We start from the raw sequence: 20745 nt of genomic DNA, 5'->3' as shown, positions 1-20745 counted from the left end.
GAACTGCTTGCCTCCTGGGAGTCTGGAATGTCAGTAAGTTCCAGACAGAGGGTGCCCATGTGACCAGCCCTTGATGAAAACCCTGTGGGCCGGGCAGGCAACAGTTCAGACACTGTCACACCTTGCTGCACATCCTGTGTGGCTCCATGGGGAGAAGACCCCGGGAGTTGCTCTGGTCTCCCTCATACTCTGCCCCATGTGCCTCACCCCTTGCTGACTGTGCTCTGTGCACCACGCTGCAATGCATCATGGCACGAGTGTGAGTGTGTGCTGATGCCTATGGGTCCTATTAGAGCAGGGTTCCCCAGCACTTGGGCCGTGGACCGGTACTGGTCCGGGGTCTGTTAGGAACTGGGGCGCACAGGAGGGGAGTGGTGGGTGGGCGAGCGAGGGTTCACGTGTGTCTGCAGCTGCTCCTCAGCGTGAGCATCACCGCCTCAGCTCTGCCTCAGATCGCCAGGCGTTAGATGCTCATAGGAACACTGGTCCCTGGTGCCAGAAAGGTTGGGGACCGCTATCCTAGAGTATCATTGAGCCTGGAAGGGGTTCTGAGGACGCTAACATACCCTATCTGCGTTTGTCTACATGTGTGGGTAGGTGCCACATGATGGATACAGATCCCTCCTCCAGGAAGGACTTGCTGCCTTAGCCTAGCCCCGCCCGTCCGTCAGAGGCAGCCTTCAACCCCTCGGGTTGTATTAATACCGAACGTGTACGTATTTTTTTCTGGTCGTTATTTTCTAAACAACACAGTAGAACAATTATTTGTGTAGCATTTACGTTGTATTAGGTATCTTAAGTCATCTAGAGAGACTGAAAGCATACGAGAGGACGTGTGGAGGTTACATGTGAATACTGTGCCGTTTTATATAAGAGACTTGAGCATCCTCCGATTCTGGTATCTGCAGGGAGTCCTAGAACCCATCCCCCATGGATACCGAGGGATGACTTTATGAAGCAAACGTATATCCACGTAAAAACCTGCACACAAGGGTTCACAGCGGCATTATTCATCACAGCCCAAAGTGGAAACAACCAAATGTCCACCAGCTGATAAGTGGATAAACCAAATGTGATACTGCACACCCTAAAATATTTATCATTCAACCATAAAATGGAATGAAGTACTGGCATATGCTACAACATGGATGGACCTTAAAACCACCACGCTGAGGGAAAGGAGCCAGGCACAAAAGGCCACTCCATCTGTCTGCAATGTCCAGAACGAGCACGTCCACAGAGACAGTAGATCAGTGGCAGCCTGAGGCTGGAAAGAGGGGGGCTGAGAGGAACCCACTAGAAGGCACGGGGTTTCCTCTCGGGGTGATGGAAATATTCTGGAATTAGTGGTGATGGTACATGAATGTACATGGACCCACTGAACTGCACACTTTAAAACAGAATTTTATGTTACATAAGTTTTCTTCCTCGATTAAAAGATTGCAAACCTCCCCAAACTACATAAAGTGCTTAGAACGGAGGGCTTGGTCTTGAGTAAGCATTCAGTAAATGTTAATACTTTCAGTGCAGTTATTATTTTCCTCATTCTAACAAAGTCTCTGACTCTGTTTTTTGACATCCGACTTCTGACGGCTTTTAAGCCTGGCCTTGCCTCCTCCCTCCCGCCCCAGAACTGCATGAGCTGATGAGAAAGCCTGGGGCTCCTTCCTTTGGTGCTGGTGGGAGACGAACCACAGGAGGCCCTGGCCCGTGTGTGTGAACCCTCGCCCTGGCCCCGCCCCTCAACCGCAACAAAAACCCAGGTCAGGCGCCTTTCTTTGCTCTCAGTGTAGTTTAGACCTGCTCTCCCAGAAACGACTATGCAGGCAATAAACCTTTCACATCCTCTTTGTGCGAGTGACATCATTAATCTCAACATTCAAACCAAACTGGGGCACTGTCCATCCTGTCTCTGAAGAGTAGACAGAATCATCATTCACCTCATCATTCGGCCACACTGGGCCTGCACTTCCACATGACACCAGTAGGTGGAGCTGAAAAGTGTGCCCCTCCAGTTGGCCACAGTCCCCACCACTCCAAACTGCCTTACTCCCAGCCTCCTGCAACCATTTACTCTACCTGCCCAGCCCCTGCAGTTGGACAGGTCTGTAGTCTCCAGTCTAAGAGAAATCTGTGATGAGGCAGGTCTGTGGCTGGGATATGGCTTCCATTTCCATTCTCCAAAAGGGGTCCCCCTCCCCTTCCCCTGGCTCCAAGACAGCCCGGCCCTGCCCAGCACCGGCCCACCTGTGGACAGAGCGTACCTTCATAGAGAATGCCCTGGCTGTCCCTGGTCTGGAGGGGTCCCAGCTTCCAGTGAGTCCCACTCTTGTCTATTACCACTGTCCCTGTGGGTAAAGCCTGGAGTGAGGTGGTCACCCGGCTCCGCTTCAGTGTCTGAGGGCTGTGCTTGGTTGTCTGCGGGCTTTGTTTGGTTGTCTGCGGGCTTTGTTTGGTTGTCTGCGGGCTGCTTTTAGGCGTTGACGGTCTGCTCCAGGACCCTGCAGGAGAATGGTCAGAATAAGGTGTCCAACAAAACTTCCTGGGACCTTTCATGGGTCAGGGCCTGTGTGACAAAGCTGGGGACCCAGCCATGAGTCAGGCCCGGGCTCTTCTCTTGGGAGCCGCTAATTTGGTGGCAAAGTTGGACCTGGACATGGCTGGTCAGAACTGAGTCTGAGAGAGGGCAGTACAGAAGAGTATGAGAAAGAAACTGGAGAAGTCAGAGGAGGCTTCCTGGAGGAGGGGACATTTGAGTTCAGTCTTGTTGGATGAGTAGAAGTTTGCCAGGGGGGCAAAAAGTCTCCAGACATTCAACTAAAAGCATCCTAAAACAGGATCTGGCCTTATGCTGAGTATAAAAAGGGCCCAGAAATTTGTTAGACCGAGGCCTTGTCCTTGAATGGTGTCCAGACCGCAAGAGAATGTGGTGGTGGTGTTAAGGAGACAGACAAGGACACAGGAAAAGCTGGTACCTACTGCATTCCTCCCACCCACCATCTACCCACGGCACAGAACAGCAAGGGGCAATGGGGCCTGGAGAATGACGAAGGACAGAGACGAGGCACTGAGGGCTGCGACTTCAGATCTGAGGGTCCGGTGGTAAGGAGATGGGCGCACACGGTCAAGCTTCCCACGCTCACTGGCTGGCATGGGGCACACACAGATGAGCGTACCTCGTCCCTGCCTCTGAAGGCCTCTCAGTCCAGCAAGTAGGGCAGAAAGGGACAAGGAGCCTGGGGGGACATGTGCTTAAATGGGAGTGGCATTGGCACGGAGGGTGCCCAAAGAGGACAAAGAGAGGCTCTGGAGGGAGATGAGGTGGCCTTGATCTAGCCTGCGGGCCCAGGAGAGGCTTCCTAGAGACCTGACCCCGAGTACAGGAAAAGTGGCAGCGTGCCAGGCAAAGGGAGGTAAGAGCGCCCTGGGCCGAGGGCATGGACTTGGCAAAGCCCAGAAGCTGAAGACCCTAAAAAGTATTTCCAAAAAGTGAGTTTTCTGTGCACGAGGCTGTGGTTAGAGCTAAAACAGGAACCAGACCCGAAAGTCGCAGATGCTAGGCTGAAGAGGGTGCACTGCGGGGCGATGGGGACAGTAGGGGGCTATGAGCAGGGAGTGGTGGGGTCAGCCCCAGCTGTGAAGAGATGGATTGGAGGAGGAGCCTAGAGGCTGGGAGGTGGGGAGGATGCTGGGGTGAGGGTCCAGGCAAGTGTAAGTGATGCCTGAGCAGGGGAACGGGCCCTAAGCATGGTCAGATGACCTGGCTTTTCACCATCCAGAGTCAGGGCGATGGATCCGAACTCTTACCTTTGGGCTTCTCACGGGGACTCAGGTTATCTTCAGACCCAGAACTGTCATAGTTTGAGAAGAGGGATGATGAGGGAGAAGTGACACAGCCGGACCACTTCACTTTCTTGGGAGAGATTTCAGAACTGGTGTCCCTCTCTTTCTTTGAGCCTAGAGAAAGGAAGACCAATGCAGACTAGCGTGACGAAGGCCTTTCCAGGACCCGCTGAACCAGAAACTCTGACCGTTCTCTTCCTTTTGACCCTCACGGCCAAGTCTTGCTGCTTTTATCACCTAAACATCTAAGCAAACTATTCCTTTGTTTCAGTTATTCTTTCCCCCAGGGGTCTTGCCTCTCTTTTGTATCTTCAATCACTTTGACACTATGTGCTCTCTTCTGGGTAATTTCCTCAGACCTGTCTTCCAGTTCACTATTCACCCTTCAGCTGTGTCTAGTCTACAGTTTAAACCATCCAATGAGTTTCTGAATGAAATGGTGACATTTCTTTTGATCATCATAGGTGTTACTTGGTTCCTCTGCAAATGTGCCGTGTCATTTCCAACTATTTTTGTTCCTTCACTATATGTTCAATTTCTTCCTTTATGTCTTTAAATATATTAAAGGGGTTCTGTACACAGTCTCGTCTGTTAATTCCAAGATCTCTGGTCAATGCGGGTCTGATTCTGGATTTGTCATTTCTCCTGACAGTGGTTTGTTTCCACGTATCTCTGTTGACTGACTGGGAGCTCATGTGGCCGTCAAAATTCTCTGAGGTCTGTCTTTAAAGTGTGTTTCCTAAAAAGATATGCCTCAGCTGGGGAGGGGCACCCACACCTCATCATTTTACACTTTCCTGCCTTTTTTTTTTTTGGCGAGGGGAGGGGGGCACACAGTTCAGCATGAACTCTGGCCCCAAACTGGTGAGAATGTGAGGTCCTGGTTAGGAATCCTCAGAGAAGACCTTCTTCCTTTATTCACCTACAACCAAGGCCGAGACAGACAAATGTCTCTGCCAATTTTCTGAGTGGGGCAATTTTTTGTTCTAGCTTACAGACTGAAGAGTCCCAGGTTTTACGGGTTTCCACTCACACCTCCTGTGCTGATCGGGCCCTAAGTTTTGTTTCCTTTACCCCATTAAGACCCAGACTAAAGGCCACTAATGACCAGCAAGCAGCCCGGGACCAACAGCATTTGCTCGGCCCTGTGGGTCTGTGATTTCTTATCCTTTCTCACTTCTATGGAATTCCCTTATTATTCTACCACGCAGCCCGATGTTTTTTTAAAAAAGAGATTCTTTACATTTAATCTAGCATTTTGTGCTATGCTGAACCATAAAGGGCTTTTACCTATCAGCTGGTCTGCTATATTGTGAAAAACAGACGTCGTCTTTCAACTGACACCACCTCAACCAGCGTGGTTATTCCCCAGGCTCCTGTTAACGGCCTAACTGGTTTCCATGCCTCTCATCTACTTTCCACACATAGCAGCCAGAGAGGTCTTTCTGAAATGCAGATCGTGCTGTGTCTCCTATTTGGTAGAAACGCTCCTAGAGCTGCGCGGTACGTCAGTGATCACTGGACACCCTTCCCATGATCTCCAAGGCCCCGCCTCTCTGTCCCCATCGGGATGTCCTCCTATATTTCTCCAACACGCATGGCTCCTCCCACCTCACGGCCTTCCTCATACCATGTCCCAATGGTATGAGGAAGGAACACTTGTTCTGATCCCCTCACGTCGTCCCCTACTCTTCACCTGGCTAACTTTTATCATTCCCAGGTCTCAGCTCAAATATTACCCACCTCGGGCAGCCTTCCCTGATGTCCACAGAACATATGTCCCTTACGTGTTCTGTGGACCATCCACTTCCCTTTGCTACCGCGAACTCTACAGGCAACTGCTTAGTCAATGTCTGTTTGCCCTACTGGGCTCCAAAAGCTCTGAGAGACCAGAAACCAGGTCCATCTCATCTGTTACTACACAGCACCAAGCGCAGAACAGATGCTCCATATATGTTCGTTGCCGATAACTGAGTGAGTGAATAATGAACTGGCCCTAGGCTGGCATTAGGAAAGACTGGAGTTAAACTCAGATGCTGAACTCAGGCCAAGGCAAATTCTCTTGGCATCTGCCTGGGATGGAGATGCGACACTGGAGATGGAGAAGCCATCTTGAAAATTCAACGCAATAAGCATGAGAACAGAAAGCATATACTGAGGATGACTGAGTGGAAAAACAGGAGGAGTCTGGGTCCCTTAGGGCATCATGGGGACACTATCCCTGTATTGGAGTGTCCCCTCCGGACTTTGTTAGTAAGAAATATAAACCCATTTGTTTAAAACCTTTAGCATGAGTAGTGTTTTCTGTTACCTGTAGCCAGACACAATCCCAAATGATAAAATAAGTGTTGCTGAACTTCCTGCTACGTATCCCAACTTTCTTTTGTGGGCTTCAGATGAGTAAATCCATTTTGATCTATCACTGTAGGATCTGTGCTTGGCCTTGCCATTGGCAAGGACCCATGCCTGATATCTTGTTCAGTCAGTCAGTCGATCAATAAGATTTCTCAGCACCCAATTCTGTGCCTGGAACAGTCCAGGGTGCTGTGCTCACAGCAGGTTACAAACCACAATCAGCACAGCCTACAAACCATAGTAAATTTCTGGCCTTTTGGAGCTTAAAGATGAAAAACATCATAAATAAGTAAAATACTGCATTTACTGCTGGCAAGTACCAAAAGGCAATATAAAGCAGGAGCAGGGGACAGGGACTGTCACATGTAGGGATGATGTGAATTCAATCAGAGATGTCAGGGAGGGCCTTGCTGAGAAGGTGACAACTGAATAAAGACCTGAAGGAAATGGAAGAGTGGATCACGCACCAGATGAGGGAGAAACACCCAGCGAGAGAGAACAGCACGTGTGATGGCTCAGAGGCCCAGGCACTCCTGAGGTGTGGAGGAAGAGTGAGGGGGCCTGGGTGGCTGGAGCCACGTAAGCAGTGGCAACAAGGTCAGGTGAGCTCTGAGAGACAACGGGGACCCAATCGCGTGGGGCCTGACCTGGCAAGATGGTGAGCAGAGGAATGACAGGTGTGACTTTGTTTTAACAGAGTCTTGGGTGAAGACACCCGTAGGGGATGGAGCAGCAGCGGGGAGACCAGGGGGAGGATTCTGCAACAATCTGGTGACAGGTGAAGGTGGGATGGACCCGGGTGGTGGCAGAGGAGGTGGCAGGAAGTGGTCTGATTTGACACTGATTTTAAACGGAGGGCTGACAAGACATGCTAGAGCGTCGGAGTTGAGGGGTGCGGGGAGAGGACACAGGATGCCCCCACGGTCAAGCGCGAGAACTGCCGTTTACCACGATGGGGAAATCTGTGGACGGGCAGATGCGGGGGCAGTCACATCGGAAGCTCAGCCCTGGGCAGTGGAGACATGTATGGGACATCCAATAGATGTCAAGCAGGCAGTCTGACGTATGAATCTGGATTTCGGGGGGAGTCCAGGCTGTAGTCAGAAATATGTAAGCTGTCAACTCGAAAGCCATGAGATTGACAAACTGGGTACAGAGTGAGCCTGAGCTCCGGGCTTCTCCTGTGCCAATGCAGAGTCAAACAGGCTGCAAAGGGCTCTGCGCCCCCTCTGCAAACACCCGCGCCATGCGCCTCACCCCTCCTCCAGGTACAAGCTCAAGGCCCTGGTCCTTACCTCGGAAGGATGACGAAAGTGGTCTGACAAAGGTCTGGGATCCCACATGCTCCTCGGCAGGCAGAGACTTCCCACAGTAGGGACAGAACTTGAATGCTGCTTTGATACTCTTGCCACAATCTGGACAGAAGGTGACCATGCTAGAAAACAGAAGTAGGGGCTGGAGAGAACAGGAAGTGGGAGGAGAAGCTTAATACATTGCCGAGGAAAGTGATCACTCCCAGATTACACTCTCTCCGGAAGCTGCTAAAAAGAGTTTCCGCCCACTGCATCCAGCCTCTAGCTCTCTGTCTCTCCCTAATGGCCCAGGACAGGAAGGAAGCAGAACAAAGGTACAAAGCTCACAAAAGATACGAGAATGCCTTGAGGTCAATGAAAATTATGCTGGAGAGCTACTCCAATCACAGGCACCCAGAGGGTCTTCGACAGCATCTGTGGTCATTTCTTTCTTTTTGAAATCATTAGTTCACCTTTATTGAAGACCCATGGTTACTAATATGAATATCAATTACAATATCAATCTCAAATGTGACAATTTTATCCTCTATACTTTTTTATTTTTTTTTTAATAGTTTCAAGTATACAACATATCGGGTAGATGTCTATATAGTTCATAAAACAATCCCAACTGCTCCTTCCCTCCCCTGGCCCTCCACTTAGCCATCATATTAATGCTAACTGCGTTCCTATGCCATGCTCCCCATCTCCATTATCATCCATCAGCTACTAATTTGTACTTCTTTAACCTTTCACCTCATTCTCCCAGCCCCCCAACTCCCCCTCCCTTCTGTCCGTCACCAAATTGTCCACTATATTTTTGAGTCTATTTTGATTAGTTTGTTCTTTTTGTTCCTTAGATTCTATATATAAGTGAAATCATATGGTATTTATCTTTCTAACTTATTTTACTCAGTATAATAACCTCTAGGTCCATCCATGTCGTTGCAAATCGTGATATTTATTTCTTGAACCACATAATGGGGATTAGGCAGATGACGGTTGATGCTCACTGAATAGCCACATGCTCCCCTATACTTCCCAGGGTCCCTTGCGGTTAGATTGGGGCCACATGACTAGTTCTGGCCAATGGGGTATGAATGGAAGTCATTTTCCAGCTGAGGCAGTTAAGAGCCAGAGTACCTCCTCCATCCTCCGCTTCCTTGCAGGGATGGCCCTGGAGGCCACGTACGCCAGGTGGCACAGCTACGAGATGACGGAGGGATGACTGGTTCACATCGGAATCTCATGATTGGCAAATAAACTTATGCTATACTGAGCCACTGAGATCCCAGGGTTTATTTGTCAGTGTAGCATAGCCGATCCTATCCTGACTATCCTGAGGTAGTGGGTATTCACCGCATTATATTCTAAGCCTTGTGCATCTTTGAAATATTTCCTAATACCTTAAAAATCAAAACCCAAATCCACATAGAGCCTATGACAAATGAAGATATGGCAGGCCTACTTGTTTGCTTGGGCCGCCATACTAAATGCCACAGACTAGGTAGCTTAAACAATATGCATTTATTTTTCTCACAATATTAGAAGCTAGAAGTTTGAGATAAAAGCATCAGCAAGTTTGGCTTCTTCTGAGGCCTCTCTCCTTGCCTTGCAGATGGCTGCCTTCTCACTGTGTCCTCACGTGGTCATCCCTCTGTCTGTGTCTTAATTTCTTCTTATCAGGACACCAGTCATACTGGATTAGGACCCTGTCTTAGTCTGTTTGGGGTGCTATAACAAAATGCCACGGACCAGGTGGCTTATAAACAACAGAAACTTATTTCTCACAGCTCTGGAGATGGAAAAGTCCAAGATCGAGGTGCCACCACGGTTGGCTTCTGGCAAAGGCTTTCTCCTGGGGTACAGACTGACAACTTCTCTGTGTCCTCATGTAGTGGAAGAGGCTAGGGAGCTCTCTGGGGTCTCTTTTATAAGAGCATTAATTATTCATGAGGCCCCACCCTCACGACCTCCCAAAGGCCCCACCTGCTAATGCCATCGCATTGGGCATTAGGATTTTGACATATGAATTTTGGAGGAACCCATACATTCAGATCATAGCAGGCCCACCTTAACAAACCCATTCTAACTTCGTTATCTCTTTAAAGGCCTTATGTCCAAATATGATCACATTCTGAGGAGTTTGGGGTTAGGTCTCCACATACAAATTTTTAAGGGACACAGTTTAGCCCATAAGAGGAGGATTAAACTAGGTAATAAGTGAAGGGAAAATCAATAAGGATGACAGTGCAATAGGCACTTCGATGAATATATTTCCAATATCAAAAGAAAAAAATTATCTTGTTTGCTCTTTATTCTAAGACTTAATGTACACGACCAATCATAAGCTGGACTATCAAAACAGAAATTGAAATAAACTTGTGCTCGTGGCTTCATTTCACTTTGTAAGAGAAAGTTCTCTTTTTATTTTTGTTTTTGACAAATAAAAATTGTATACGTTTAAGGTGCATGTAACGTTTTGATATATGTATATGTCATAAAATGAGTACCACAATCAAACTAATTATCAAATCTGTCGCCTCCCATATCTACCATTTTTTTGTGTGGTGAAAGCTTTGAGATCTACTTTCTTAGCAAATTTCAAGTATACGATACAGTATTACTTACTACAGTTGACGGGCCATAGCTTAGGTCTCCAAAACGTATTCATCTCATAACTGGACATGTGCACCCTTCGATCAATGTCTCCCCCTTTCCCCCACGGCCTCTGGTAACCACTGTTCAACTCTCTGCTACTATGGAATCGACCTGTTTTTTAGATTCTATACATATAAGTGAGAGAGAGAATGCGACATTTATCTTTCTGTGTCTAGCTTAGCATAATCAAACCCTTTTCCTTTATTTGCTGTAAAGGTTGGTCTCCATTGCAATCACAAAACGGTGGAGTCCTTAAAATCAAAGGCTCTGGTCCTGGGCTGCTTGGATTTCAATTCTAGATCTGCTACATGCCGTGCACCTTACCTGGCCTCTCTGTGCCTCAGCCTGCTCGAGAGTGAAATAGGCTTTCTAACAGCATCCACTTGACAGAGTGGTTGTGAGGCCTAAATGAATATTTATAGTTAAGTGCTGCGAGCAGGGCCTGGCCCATGGAAAGCCTTTTATGTCAGTGGTTGTTATTACTATATCATGCCCGGTACCCCACTTATTATATTCTATTTGCTAATATTGTTTTTTTTCCCTTTTCTCTTTCCATATCCTAAGTTCTGAGCCTCTCGGGCCTCTCCACTTCCTCTCGGTGCTGCTTTATGCAATTCCAGCACCGCCCTTGAAAAACAGAGGCTGTCCAAACAGCTAGTGAAAGGAATCTCAGCCAGAGAAAAGTGTCCCTCTTCTCCTTGGCCTGCAGAAGAGAAGAAACCACACTGTAGTGTAAACTATCCTTTCGTTATTTCTCACAAAGCAGTTGTGTAATACATCTGATTGCATAGACTGCCGTCAGATATCCCTAAGCCTCTAAGAAGTCTGTAATTCTGATCGGTCGTGTAACTTAAGAATCTGTTGTTCCGGTAATAATACTGAAATGGCTAGCTCTAGCTTCTCAAAGGTATAAATACTGCTAAGCCGTTTTGTCAAGCTAGAGGAGTCACCACCACGTCTTCTTTCTCCTTTGGGCCACGACAAACCTGAAGCCCTTGTGTCGATGGAGCCATAAGATCAAGATTGCCTAGAGAATGGCTACTCTGAAGGGTTGTTCCAGACTTTGTACTAGTGAGAAACTTGTGTTTGGTTAAGCCACTGAGGTTCGGTGGTTGTTACTGCAGCACAGTCTAGCCTAGTCTGAGTCACACACTGAGACTTTGCTAGATTACTTATGTAAACGAAAATTTGAAAATCTGTGCCAGTTTTAACTGGCTTTGCTTTAAGCAGAATTTCCCCAGGTGCCAAGTGCCCTTGTATAAAGATGGCCTCCAGGATGGGGCGAGCGCCTAACCCAGTGACCCTGTCATGCTCATGATAACAGTCCTCCTGGGACTGAGGTTTGAGAGCAGAAACACAGACAAGATGCAGCAGTAGCAGGCTGATGGTGGGGAATGGGGCTTAAGGGTCACGTGCCCAAAGAAACGGTACCTTTATGGGGTCACAGTCTGGCACTCAGATTCACTGGTCTGGAAACTCCATCTTAACAGTGTCCTGTAAGTGAATAAAGGTGGACAGTCTGACTCAGGTTTACTTCACGTGTAAGTGAAAGATAACGGTTAATGTTTATTGAGCATTGGCCAAATAGCCAGAATGTGCTAATTCCATGCATTCGTTCAATAATTATTTACTGAACTTGTTAAGATGTGCCAACCACTGGGGATACAGCAGCAAAGGAAACAAACAGGGGGGTGGGGGGAGACAAGATAATAAACCGATGAGCAACTAACTATTTAATAGTTTAGAGATAGTGCTATAGTAAACGCTCAATAAATATGGATGGAAGAAAGAGGGGTCTCAGAGTGCTAAAGACACCTGTCCAAAAGGTCACATAGCTAGTTCAGGACTAAAACCGAAGGCTCCAACACTCCGGCCAGTCTTTGAAATTCATTCATCCACTTATTTTATTCGACAAATATTTTCTGAACATCTGCTATGTGTTAAGTATTGTGTCCCTCCTGGAAGGTTGTAAGACTAGAACAATAAAAGAGCTAAAGGCTAGACTCCACCTGGGCGCAGGAGGGACAGTTGGTTTAGGTGACCGTGACTTGCCTCGGCTCCGCCCTAAGCAGAAACCAGGAATGACGTGATGCTAAGGCGGGGCGTCGGTCAATTTCCCCATTAGCTCCGCCTGTCTCAGTCGTAGCCACGCCCGACACCAAGAACCAAAAGGGTTTTGGGACCGTTAGGACAGGCCAATTTCGCCGGCGACCAGAAGAAGTTCCTCTCATCCCACACCGCGCCCCCGGGCGTTCCACCTCCCACAAAGGCTCGTGCTGACGTCACAAGCACCACGACCAGAGTGAGGATGGGGCATCAGGAGACCTCCCCCTGCTAAGCCTCGCCTTCCCCTCACCTCTGGACTCGGTGAGCGGAGTGGAGACCAAATATCCGCCGCCAAACCTCGGGTCCACCGCGGGGACGGAGACTCACCTCAGTTGCCCCGCGGAAACTTCCGCTGGGACGGACGGTGCTGCGCGCGCATCCTCTGCCCTGAGGCGGGGCTGCGCCCGCGCAGGCGCTGCTGACCTCTCGACTGGCCCCGGGCTGTGCTTTCCAGGGAACTCCATTTCCCAGACGCCTTCGCGGCAGGCCAGCCCTCCGACAGCGGGTCGGGGCGGGATCATTCCCTCTCGGCCCCACCCCACTGCCATACCCTGTGGAATACGGTCTCGTTCTACTGCGCATGTGTCCACGTGGAACCAATAGTAAGAAGGGATGAACTATGAGGCACCTCTCCGCCAATCAGAAGAGGTTCCATTATTTCTCCGCCTCAACTCCGCCCCCTACTTCCACGCGTTTCTACGGCAACCCCCCGGCGGTCTACTTAAGACAGGGAAGAGCCTCCCTGTCTTCTGGGAGAGTCAGGGGGCGGCTAGTTAGATTGTTCTTCAATAGGGTAAACGCTGGGCTACAACACCCAGTTGGCACCCGGTCCCGACTCTGTTTCTGTTCTGTTTCCCCCCGCGGAGCGCGCAGCAGGACTCCTGAGGCCGAGGAAGCGGATGGAGACGCGAACGCGGCCGCTTAGCCCTCTGGGAAAGGGCGTCTCGGCGCCGGCGCGGAGGACGCTGCGTGGGGAAACGCGAAGGAGGTTTCGCGCGGCACCGGAAGTGGCTGCGGCGCGGCGCGCGTGAGGGGGGTTTCGTGTCCCGCCCCCCGGGCTAGGGTCGCGTCTGTTAACTTGGCAGACGGCAGTCTCGAGGTGAGGAGACACCGGGGCTGCGGTCACTGGGAACTCTAGAGGTTTGGGGGCTCGGTCCTTCCAGAAGGGTGACGGACGGAAGGCTTCTGGGGCGACAGCCGCAGAGGGCGCGTCGTCGTGGGCGGTGGGTCGACGTGGAGTCTTGAGCTCTCGTTCAGAGGCTGCTACGGGCCGGGGCTCCGGCTGAAGTGGTTTCCAGCCCTCATCGGCAGCCTTCGAGAGGAGCGGGCCTGTTTTATTTGGGGGCTGGGGAAACCGAGGCAGGAGGAGCGGGTGTGTCGCCTGAAGCCGTTGACAGAACTGGGCAGGGCGAACGGATGCGGGTTCTTGGAGAGGTCAAAGGATCGAGCGTTTATTTTGAGCGCTTTCGGTGTGGCAGGCGCCGTGCTGTCCTCGCGTTCTCTTCCGTCACCTCCGCAGCATCGGTGACAGATCAGTGTCGCTCCCCGGCCTTACCCGATACCCCTGGCCCCAGAGTCATCTCGGGAACCAGACTTACGGAGATTGATAGGGTTCATGTTTTATAACTGAGCAGCACTCCCGGTGGAATCTGGGGCACTCGAATGTTTCTGTCGGGAAAGGCGTGAAAAGTCACACTGAAGGGAAGAGACTACAGTGACAATTCGGGTTAAGTTTTGCTGCCAGTTTATGAATAAAGCCCTGGTTTATAGAGCATTTTGTTGTTTAGGATTAAAGATAAGGGGTTGTGGATCTGTTTTATTTGCCCCATTTTGTATATATGGAAACTGAGGCACAGAAAGGGCGAATGATCTGGTTATGATCCCACACTAAGAAGAGGCGAGACTCCAGGGCCCAAGGTGGTTCAGCCCTGTAATTGTTTGGCTCAAGTCACTCTGACAGGCTGGGTGACCTTGAGCGTGGTCACATGAAGGTTCCCTCCAGCCCCTTCCCTCCCAGGGCTGAGAGTGTATGAGATAGGGACCGAAGGTGATTTGGAAACTAGACAGATCTCAAGCGCAGATGTTCACGAGGGCCAGGCAGAGCAGGTGAAGGAGAGACACGCGGGGGGCATCAGGCAGCACTTGCCCCATCTTTGAGGGTGGGGGGTTAGTTTTAATCAGCTGCAGCTAACTAGCTCCGTGGGATCGCAGACCCAGCCTGACCCAATTCTCAGATTTTTCAGAAGCTGGAAACTGAATTTTTAGGTGAATTTTCTCAGTTTTCAAGTTTGGGACTACTTAAAATAATTTTCTTTCGGAAACTTCCTATCTGCCGACACTGTGGGTCAAATAAAACGTCTATGGATCAAGTTATACTCATGTGTCTAGATTTAATCTCTGTCACGTGAGAAAAATCATTGTGTTAGCACTTATCAGTCTACTACATTGCCTTAGCTGCAATCACAAAATCTAGAAAGTTCTGAAGACCGTTCTTTTTTTCACTTTGGTGCCCAAACCTGACCAGAACTGCTGTGATTTATAACCTTTCATTATCCGACCTAGAGTGAGTATATTTTACCCTTCACTCTAGAAACACTGACTGTTCGATAACAAAATGCTGTTTGTCCCACACTGCACTGGGGTGTTAATGAAATATGTTGAATAAATGTATATCACCTTTTAAAAATCTGATCATTTCTGAATTTCAAAGCACATCTGGCCTCAGAGGCTTACGAATTGTGGACCTGTGTCATTAAGTCATCCTGCCGCTTCGTGATGTGGAGTGTTTTCAATGCTGCATAGATATATGCTCCTTAGGAAATTCATAGTGGCTACAGATGTGGAATACGCCCTATGGTATAGTGTTTTGCATATTGTGCGTCATGAAAATAAAACTCAGTGGGCAGTCACCATAATTTTTTTCTATGAAGTAAAATAAAAGTGACAAGGATAGTAAACATCCCAGTACGTTCTACCTTGTAAGGTTAAGTATTGTCTCGTGAAGCTTCTGTTTGGTTATATATGTGAACGAGCCGTCGTGATATATATTGTCCTTGTTACCGTGGGTCGTGGTTAAAAAAGAGTTGAACTCCAGCTATTGTAGAAATAACAACAGTTTTGGAGGCCGACTCACCTGGACTCCAATCCTAAAGACGATGGTCTGAAATCTCAGAAGCATTGTCCCAGGGGTTCGGTTAGAGACGTGTGTTCTGTCAACAAATATTTAAAGTACCTGCCAGGCAATGTACTGTGCTAGGACACGGCAGTGAGCAAGACAGAACGTTCCAAATGTGAATCTCCTGACTCAATAAGTACTGAGCATGGTCATTACGCCGTTTTGTAGGCGCCGAAGCACAGTGGAAATGTGGGGCCGGGCCAGTTTCAATAAAGACAGTGTCATGATTCCTGCAGGGAAGCACGTGTTCTGACTCATTCTACTTCTGGACATTTCGAGGGCTCAACCAGCATGGCGAGGAAAGCAGCCCGAGAAGGAAGGAGGACTTCCTCCCAGCCTCTTGGTCCTTCCCACAGCCCTGCCAGCCAGGAATGTGGAGGCGAAGGAGGGGGAGCTTAAACGAGGACTCTGGCTTCGGCTTTAGTCGGCTGTGACTGAGGTGAGTCAAGGGTCCCTCCACCCCAGTGGATCATCCCCAAAGGCTGCACAGCTGGCTGCCTTTGTCCCAGGCTCACTGTCCTGTGGTAGCCCCTGCAACGATCTTCGTAAAGCTCTCACGTTATCACTCCTGCCAGTACTCTTCCAGGAATCTATCTTGTTTCTTGGATAAAATCCAGGTTTCTCAGCCTATTCCTGGGTCCTGTCTCTCTGTCCCCCCAGCCCCACACCGCTTGCTCTTTCCCACAAGTGACACTCCCTTCTTGACGGTGATAAAATGTTACACTATACTCTCCAGCTTCCCAGCCTTTCCTCAGTCTCCTCCCTCTGCTCCCACTTCTCCAAGATAAAGTCCACGGCCACGTCCTTGAGAGTCGCAAATTGCTGAAACACAGCACACCCAGAATACGCTGCCTGCCATCCCCGGCTGGCCTGACACAGGCTTCAAGACCCAGCGCAGTCCCCCAGCCTTCCCAGGCGGAGTCATCTCTGCTCTGGTCTCCCATAGCACCATCTGCTGCTGCCACTGTAGCTCAAAGCCACCCAGGTGTGCTCGCCCCTGCCTGTGTCTGTCAGCCCCACCAGACTAGACACAACTGCCCTTTGGTCGAGTCCTTTCTGTGTGCTAGGAACCAGGCAGGAGCTTCCCAGCAGCATCTGTCACTTTGCAGAGCAGCCCTATGAGATGGGGCCGGAATCGGAGCTCAGAGGGGCCATGTGACTTACGCGCCAGCAGTCACCCACAGGGGAAGGTGGTGGAGCCACGCTCCAAACCCAGATGACAGGCTCAGATTTCATTTTTACTTGAAATGTGTGTGGCTGGAGGTCTGGAAGGAGCACACCAGACAACCGTGGGTTCACCAGGAGGTGAGGTGCTGTCACCAGGAGGTGAGGGGAGGCTGTCACTTTTTATTGTCAATACTTCTCCAGTATTTGAATTTTTATTCTAAACATCTATTCACTGGGAAGTTTTAAAATTAAGAAAGGTGGCTTCACTAAAAGCTGGGCAATCAGGCAGGAACCTCAGGTAGTCACGCATCCCTAAGTGGGCCCAGCAACGCAGATGAGGGCTCCTGCCCCCCAAAGTTGCACTGAATCTCACCAGGTTGCTGCTCTACTGACTAGTCTCCAGGAAACGCAGTGGACAGAGGAGCAGCTGAATGACACCAAGAGAAAGCAGTTTGCCACGTCCAGAACGTGGCACCCTAAATCAGGAACATGGCATGTAAAGGGCGGAGGTGTACGGCTGGAGGTTAACCCCCCGAGGCGCATCACCCCAGTATAGGGCATGGGTCTCCTCGGATTCTGAGCTAAACGAGCCAGCTATAAAAACATACCATGGAACCCAGACCTGTCAAAACCATAGAGACAGAAAGCAGGATGGTGGGGTGCCGGGGCTGGGGGAGGGGGCTGGGGAGTTAGCGTTTAATACAGATAGATTTAGTTTTGCAAGATGAACAGAATTCTGCAGATGGTGGCGATGGTTGCAAAACAATGTGAATGTACCTAATGTCACTGAACTGTATGCTACAAGTCGGTTAAGTTGGAAATTCTTACATATATTTTACCACAATAAAAATAGTTGGAAGAAAAGATGTCAGATAAATCTGAATACAGACTTCGAACATGGCGCATGTGTTTAGTAATAGTAAGGGGTTCCACTGTTACTACTGAAATCAGATGCTACCTGGGATTAACTCTGAAATATTTTAGCCCCCACAAAAAATAAGTAAAGGTGGGGAAAGAGGCTTAATGAACAAAACAGACATGCTGAAAGACACATGTCCTTCTAATGATCTAGCCCAGTGGTTCCCAGCTGGCTGATTCTGCACCCCCGGGGACATTGGCAATGCCTGGTGGTGACCTTTGTGATTGTCGCCACTTTCAGAGGTGGGGGTAATCCTTAAAGTTGTGTCATGGACACCTGGCGGTCTTTTGCATTTATGTATTTACTTGGGTGTATGCTTGAAAGTTTCCATGATAAAAACTTAAAATCTTGAACAAACACTAAAAAAAAAAAAGCCAGAAATAAATGGATTTTAGGATCAGGCAGACCTGGGTTGAAGTCCTGCTTGTGTGACCTTCAGGGGACATCACGTCTCCTCTGCAAGACTCTGTGTTCTTGCTTACAAAATATGGGGCTGCCTGGTCTCAGGTCTGAAGGTTCTCGAGATGAGTTTTTCACAAAGGCCTGGCACGTTGAGGCGGGGGCCGCACTGAGTGAGCTGTGAGGCCCCTTCTTGACCCCAGCACCAGAGTCACTGACTGTGTGTTGTGTTTCAGCAATTTGTGACCCTCAAGGACTTCACCATGGACTTCACCTTGGAAGACTGGGAGCAGCTGGGGCTGGACCAGGGGGACGTGTTCTGGGACACAGCCCTGGACAACTACCAGAACCTCTTCTTGCTGAGTGAGTGTGCGCCCCCGCCCTGCTCGGTGATCACCCGTGACTCCCTGTCACCCACAGGATGAGTTCTCAGCCCCTCAGCACCCCAGAACCAGCATGATCCAGCCCAGTGGTACCCTGCTGGCTGATTCTTCCCCCCAGGGGACATTGGCGATGCCTGGTGGCCTTTTTGATTGTCTCCACTTAGGGTGTGGGGGGGTGCTCCTTGCACCTGGCGATAGAGCCCAGGGATGCTGCCACACATCCCGGAATGCGAGCACAGCCCCGCAACCAGGCGTGAGCCGACCCGCACGTCGGTAGTAACGAGGGGAGAGCCCTAACGGGTCGCGCCTGCTACTCGAGCCTCGGCGGAGCTTCCCACCTTGTCGCTGTAGAGCGAGTCCTCGTGCTGACACAGCGTCTGCGTATTTCTGTCCCGTCTGGTCCCTTCCTTGCCTGAGACTCACATCGCAAGCCCATTCCACTCCCTCCTCCCTCCCCTGCCCAGCTCGTCGCTGCTCCTTCACTTTCTAACTGTCTGGCCGGATGGGGGCGTCCTGAGCCACCGGCGCTGTTCACTGGTGTACCCCAGCATTTGCGATGTGAGTTCCTAAATTAATAAATGAATGAGTAGCAGGAGATGCTATGTCAGGAACCAGGGCCTCTGCCGGATGAGCTGTTAGAACCCCCTCCTTCAATCCTCTCGTCCCCTGTGATGAAGTGTGACTGTCCCTGTTTTACTGCACATTCTTAAACAGGTTCAAAGAGGGGGAGTCATCTTCACAGCTATGTTGGGGTCCCTAGGACCACACCCTGGATTGATGGTTTACTAGGACTTGCGGGCCTCAGCATATAGTCACGCTCATGCCATAAATCATCACAGCGAAAGGACGCGACGCAGTCAGCAGAGGGGAGGAGCATGGGGTGAGGTCTGGGGAGACTAGTGCAGCTTGCGGGGTCCCCTCCAAGTGGAGTCTCACAGGAGACACTAACCCCCATAGTACCAAGGTCTGACAGCGTATGTGAAATGTCTGCCCGGGAAGCTAGCTCGTTCGAGACGCAGCCCCAGGGTTTTTATCGGGGGCTGGTCACGTGCCCCCTCTGCCGGGAACGTGCCAGCATTCCCAGGAGGAAGGCAGTTCAGCAGAACGGTCCGGGCCAGACGGGGGCAGCCGAGACGCCAGTTGTGACCCACGCGACTCCAGGGCCACGGCACCCCAGCTCCACATCACTATCACCTCCTCCCAATCAACTCATTTCCCTTTCTCCAAAGACAAGAAGAATTTATTCCGAAAGATGAAAAATACACGAGCGCACACTGGAAACCACGAGTTGGTGTAATTTTGTCACGTCGGGACAGATTTTCTCCAAACTGGACTCCATGGGCTGCAGAAGCAGCTTAGAGGAGGGCCGAGCCCGGCGTCTTTTCAGTTTTTAAACTCCGGCCACAGTGGAAATGCGTTGCCCTTGATGCCCCTGCGCACATCCGTGTGTGTAAATGAGGACGCCGCAAACGTGGTGGCTTAAAGCGGCGCACTTTTATTCTCTTAGAGTTCTGGAGGGCAGGCGTTCGAAATGGGTCTGACTGGGCTAAAGTCAAGGTGTTGGCAGGGCTCGTTCCTTCTGGAGGCTCCAGGGAGTCTTTTTCCTTGCTCCATTTCAGCTTCTAGAAGCTGCCTGTATTGCTTCCCTCCTGGCCTCTGCCTTTACCTTCCAAGCCAGTGGTGGCCTTTCCTCCACGGTAGCACACATCCCTGGATTCTGACTCTGCTCCTGTCCTTGAGGAAGTTGGCGGAGGGCAGGATGCGGGACTGCTTGGGTCCGGGACCCTGCCATCTCGTACCACAGGCCTGGCCCGTGGAGGCCTCAGGCGGTGTGGTCCGTGGGTGAACGAGAGTGGTGACCGGCTCAGGAAGTACGGGCGTCTCCAACTGGCAGACCGCTCGTTCCCTCCAGCAGTTGCAAGTCCTTCGTGTCCCCAGCCCCAGCCGTCACAGCTCTGATCGCCCTGGATTGTGGCTTTCTGGGTACCTCTCCCCCACTGGATCCGGAGCTGCCTGGCGCAGCGTCTGGCCTGCAGCAGTGTGTGCTAAAGATCAGGTGGTCAGGAGGTGCCGGAAGGTTCCCGCCGAGCGGCTGGGTGGCCCTCCGTATCCTGGCTGATGACAGTGCCGACGACAGTGCCGTTCTCTCCCTGCAGACCCCCCCGGATCCGATCTGCCCTCCCCGCCAGATGTGGCGGAGGAGCCGGAGGCCCTGATGAGAGGAAGTCCAGAAGCGACAGGCCCTGGTGAGTGGGCGGCGCTTGGGGGAGGGCAGTGGGGTCCTGCGGCGTGGCCCCCCGTTCTCGGAACCTCAGTCCAGACCTAGTACTTCTCCCCAACCATCAGGACCTCCGGCGTCTGGGCTTTGCTCTGCCACATGCTGGCTTTTGTCCGCACGTCCCAACAGAGGTTGGGACCCTCACTTCGCATGCCCACCTTGTCTTC

General features: G+C 50.5%; 2 protein-coding genes across 9 annotated transcripts in view; one reads left to right on the top strand and one right to left on the bottom strand.

Annotated features, from left to right (window-relative positions):
• The window catches only part of VRK3 (vaccinia related kinase 3), a 20914-nt gene extending 8197 nt beyond the window's left edge, over nt 1–12717 (bottom strand). Inside the window, exons 1-5 of one of the 4 annotated variants that reach the window (XM_015592326.2) lie at nt 12585–12717; nt 11583–11645; nt 7494–7653; nt 3808–3957; nt 2265–2501 (exon numbers count right to left, since the gene is read on the bottom strand). In XM_015592326.2, coding sequence (XP_015447812.1) covers nt 2265–2501; nt 3808–3957; nt 7494–7632 — 526 coding nt within the window. In that variant the 5' untranslated portion in view covers nt 7633–7653; nt 11583–11645; nt 12585–12717. Of the gene's footprint in view, nt 1–2264; nt 2502–3807; nt 3958–7493; nt 7654–11582; nt 11646–12507 lie in introns of all 4 variants that reach the window. The other 3 variants (XM_015592329.2, XM_015592322.2, XM_015592324.2) reach the window with 3 other exon arrangements.
• Nucleotides 12718–12872: 155 nt separating this feature from the next.
• Nucleotides 12873–20745, top strand: part of ZNF473 (zinc finger protein 473) — a 13315-nt gene continuing 5442 nt past the window's right edge. Inside the window, exons 1-4 of one of the 5 annotated variants that reach the window (XM_015592356.2) lie at nt 12873–13356; nt 15712–15871; nt 18154–18280; nt 20457–20546. In XM_015592356.2, coding sequence (XP_015447842.1) covers nt 18181–18280; nt 20457–20546 — 190 coding nt within the window. In that variant the 5' untranslated portion in view covers nt 12873–13356; nt 15712–15871; nt 18154–18180. The other 4 variants (XM_006905008.3, XM_025048205.1, XM_025048204.1 and 1 more) reach the window with 4 other exon arrangements.

The sequence above is a fragment of the Pteropus alecto genome, unplaced genomic scaffold, assembly GCF_000325575.1.
Source record: "Pteropus alecto unplaced genomic scaffold, ASM32557v1 scaffold41, whole genome shotgun sequence".
Lineage (NCBI taxonomy): Eukaryota > Metazoa > Chordata > Mammalia > Chiroptera > Pteropodidae > Pteropus > Pteropus alecto.
This window is presented reverse-complemented; position numbering and strand designations above follow the sequence as displayed.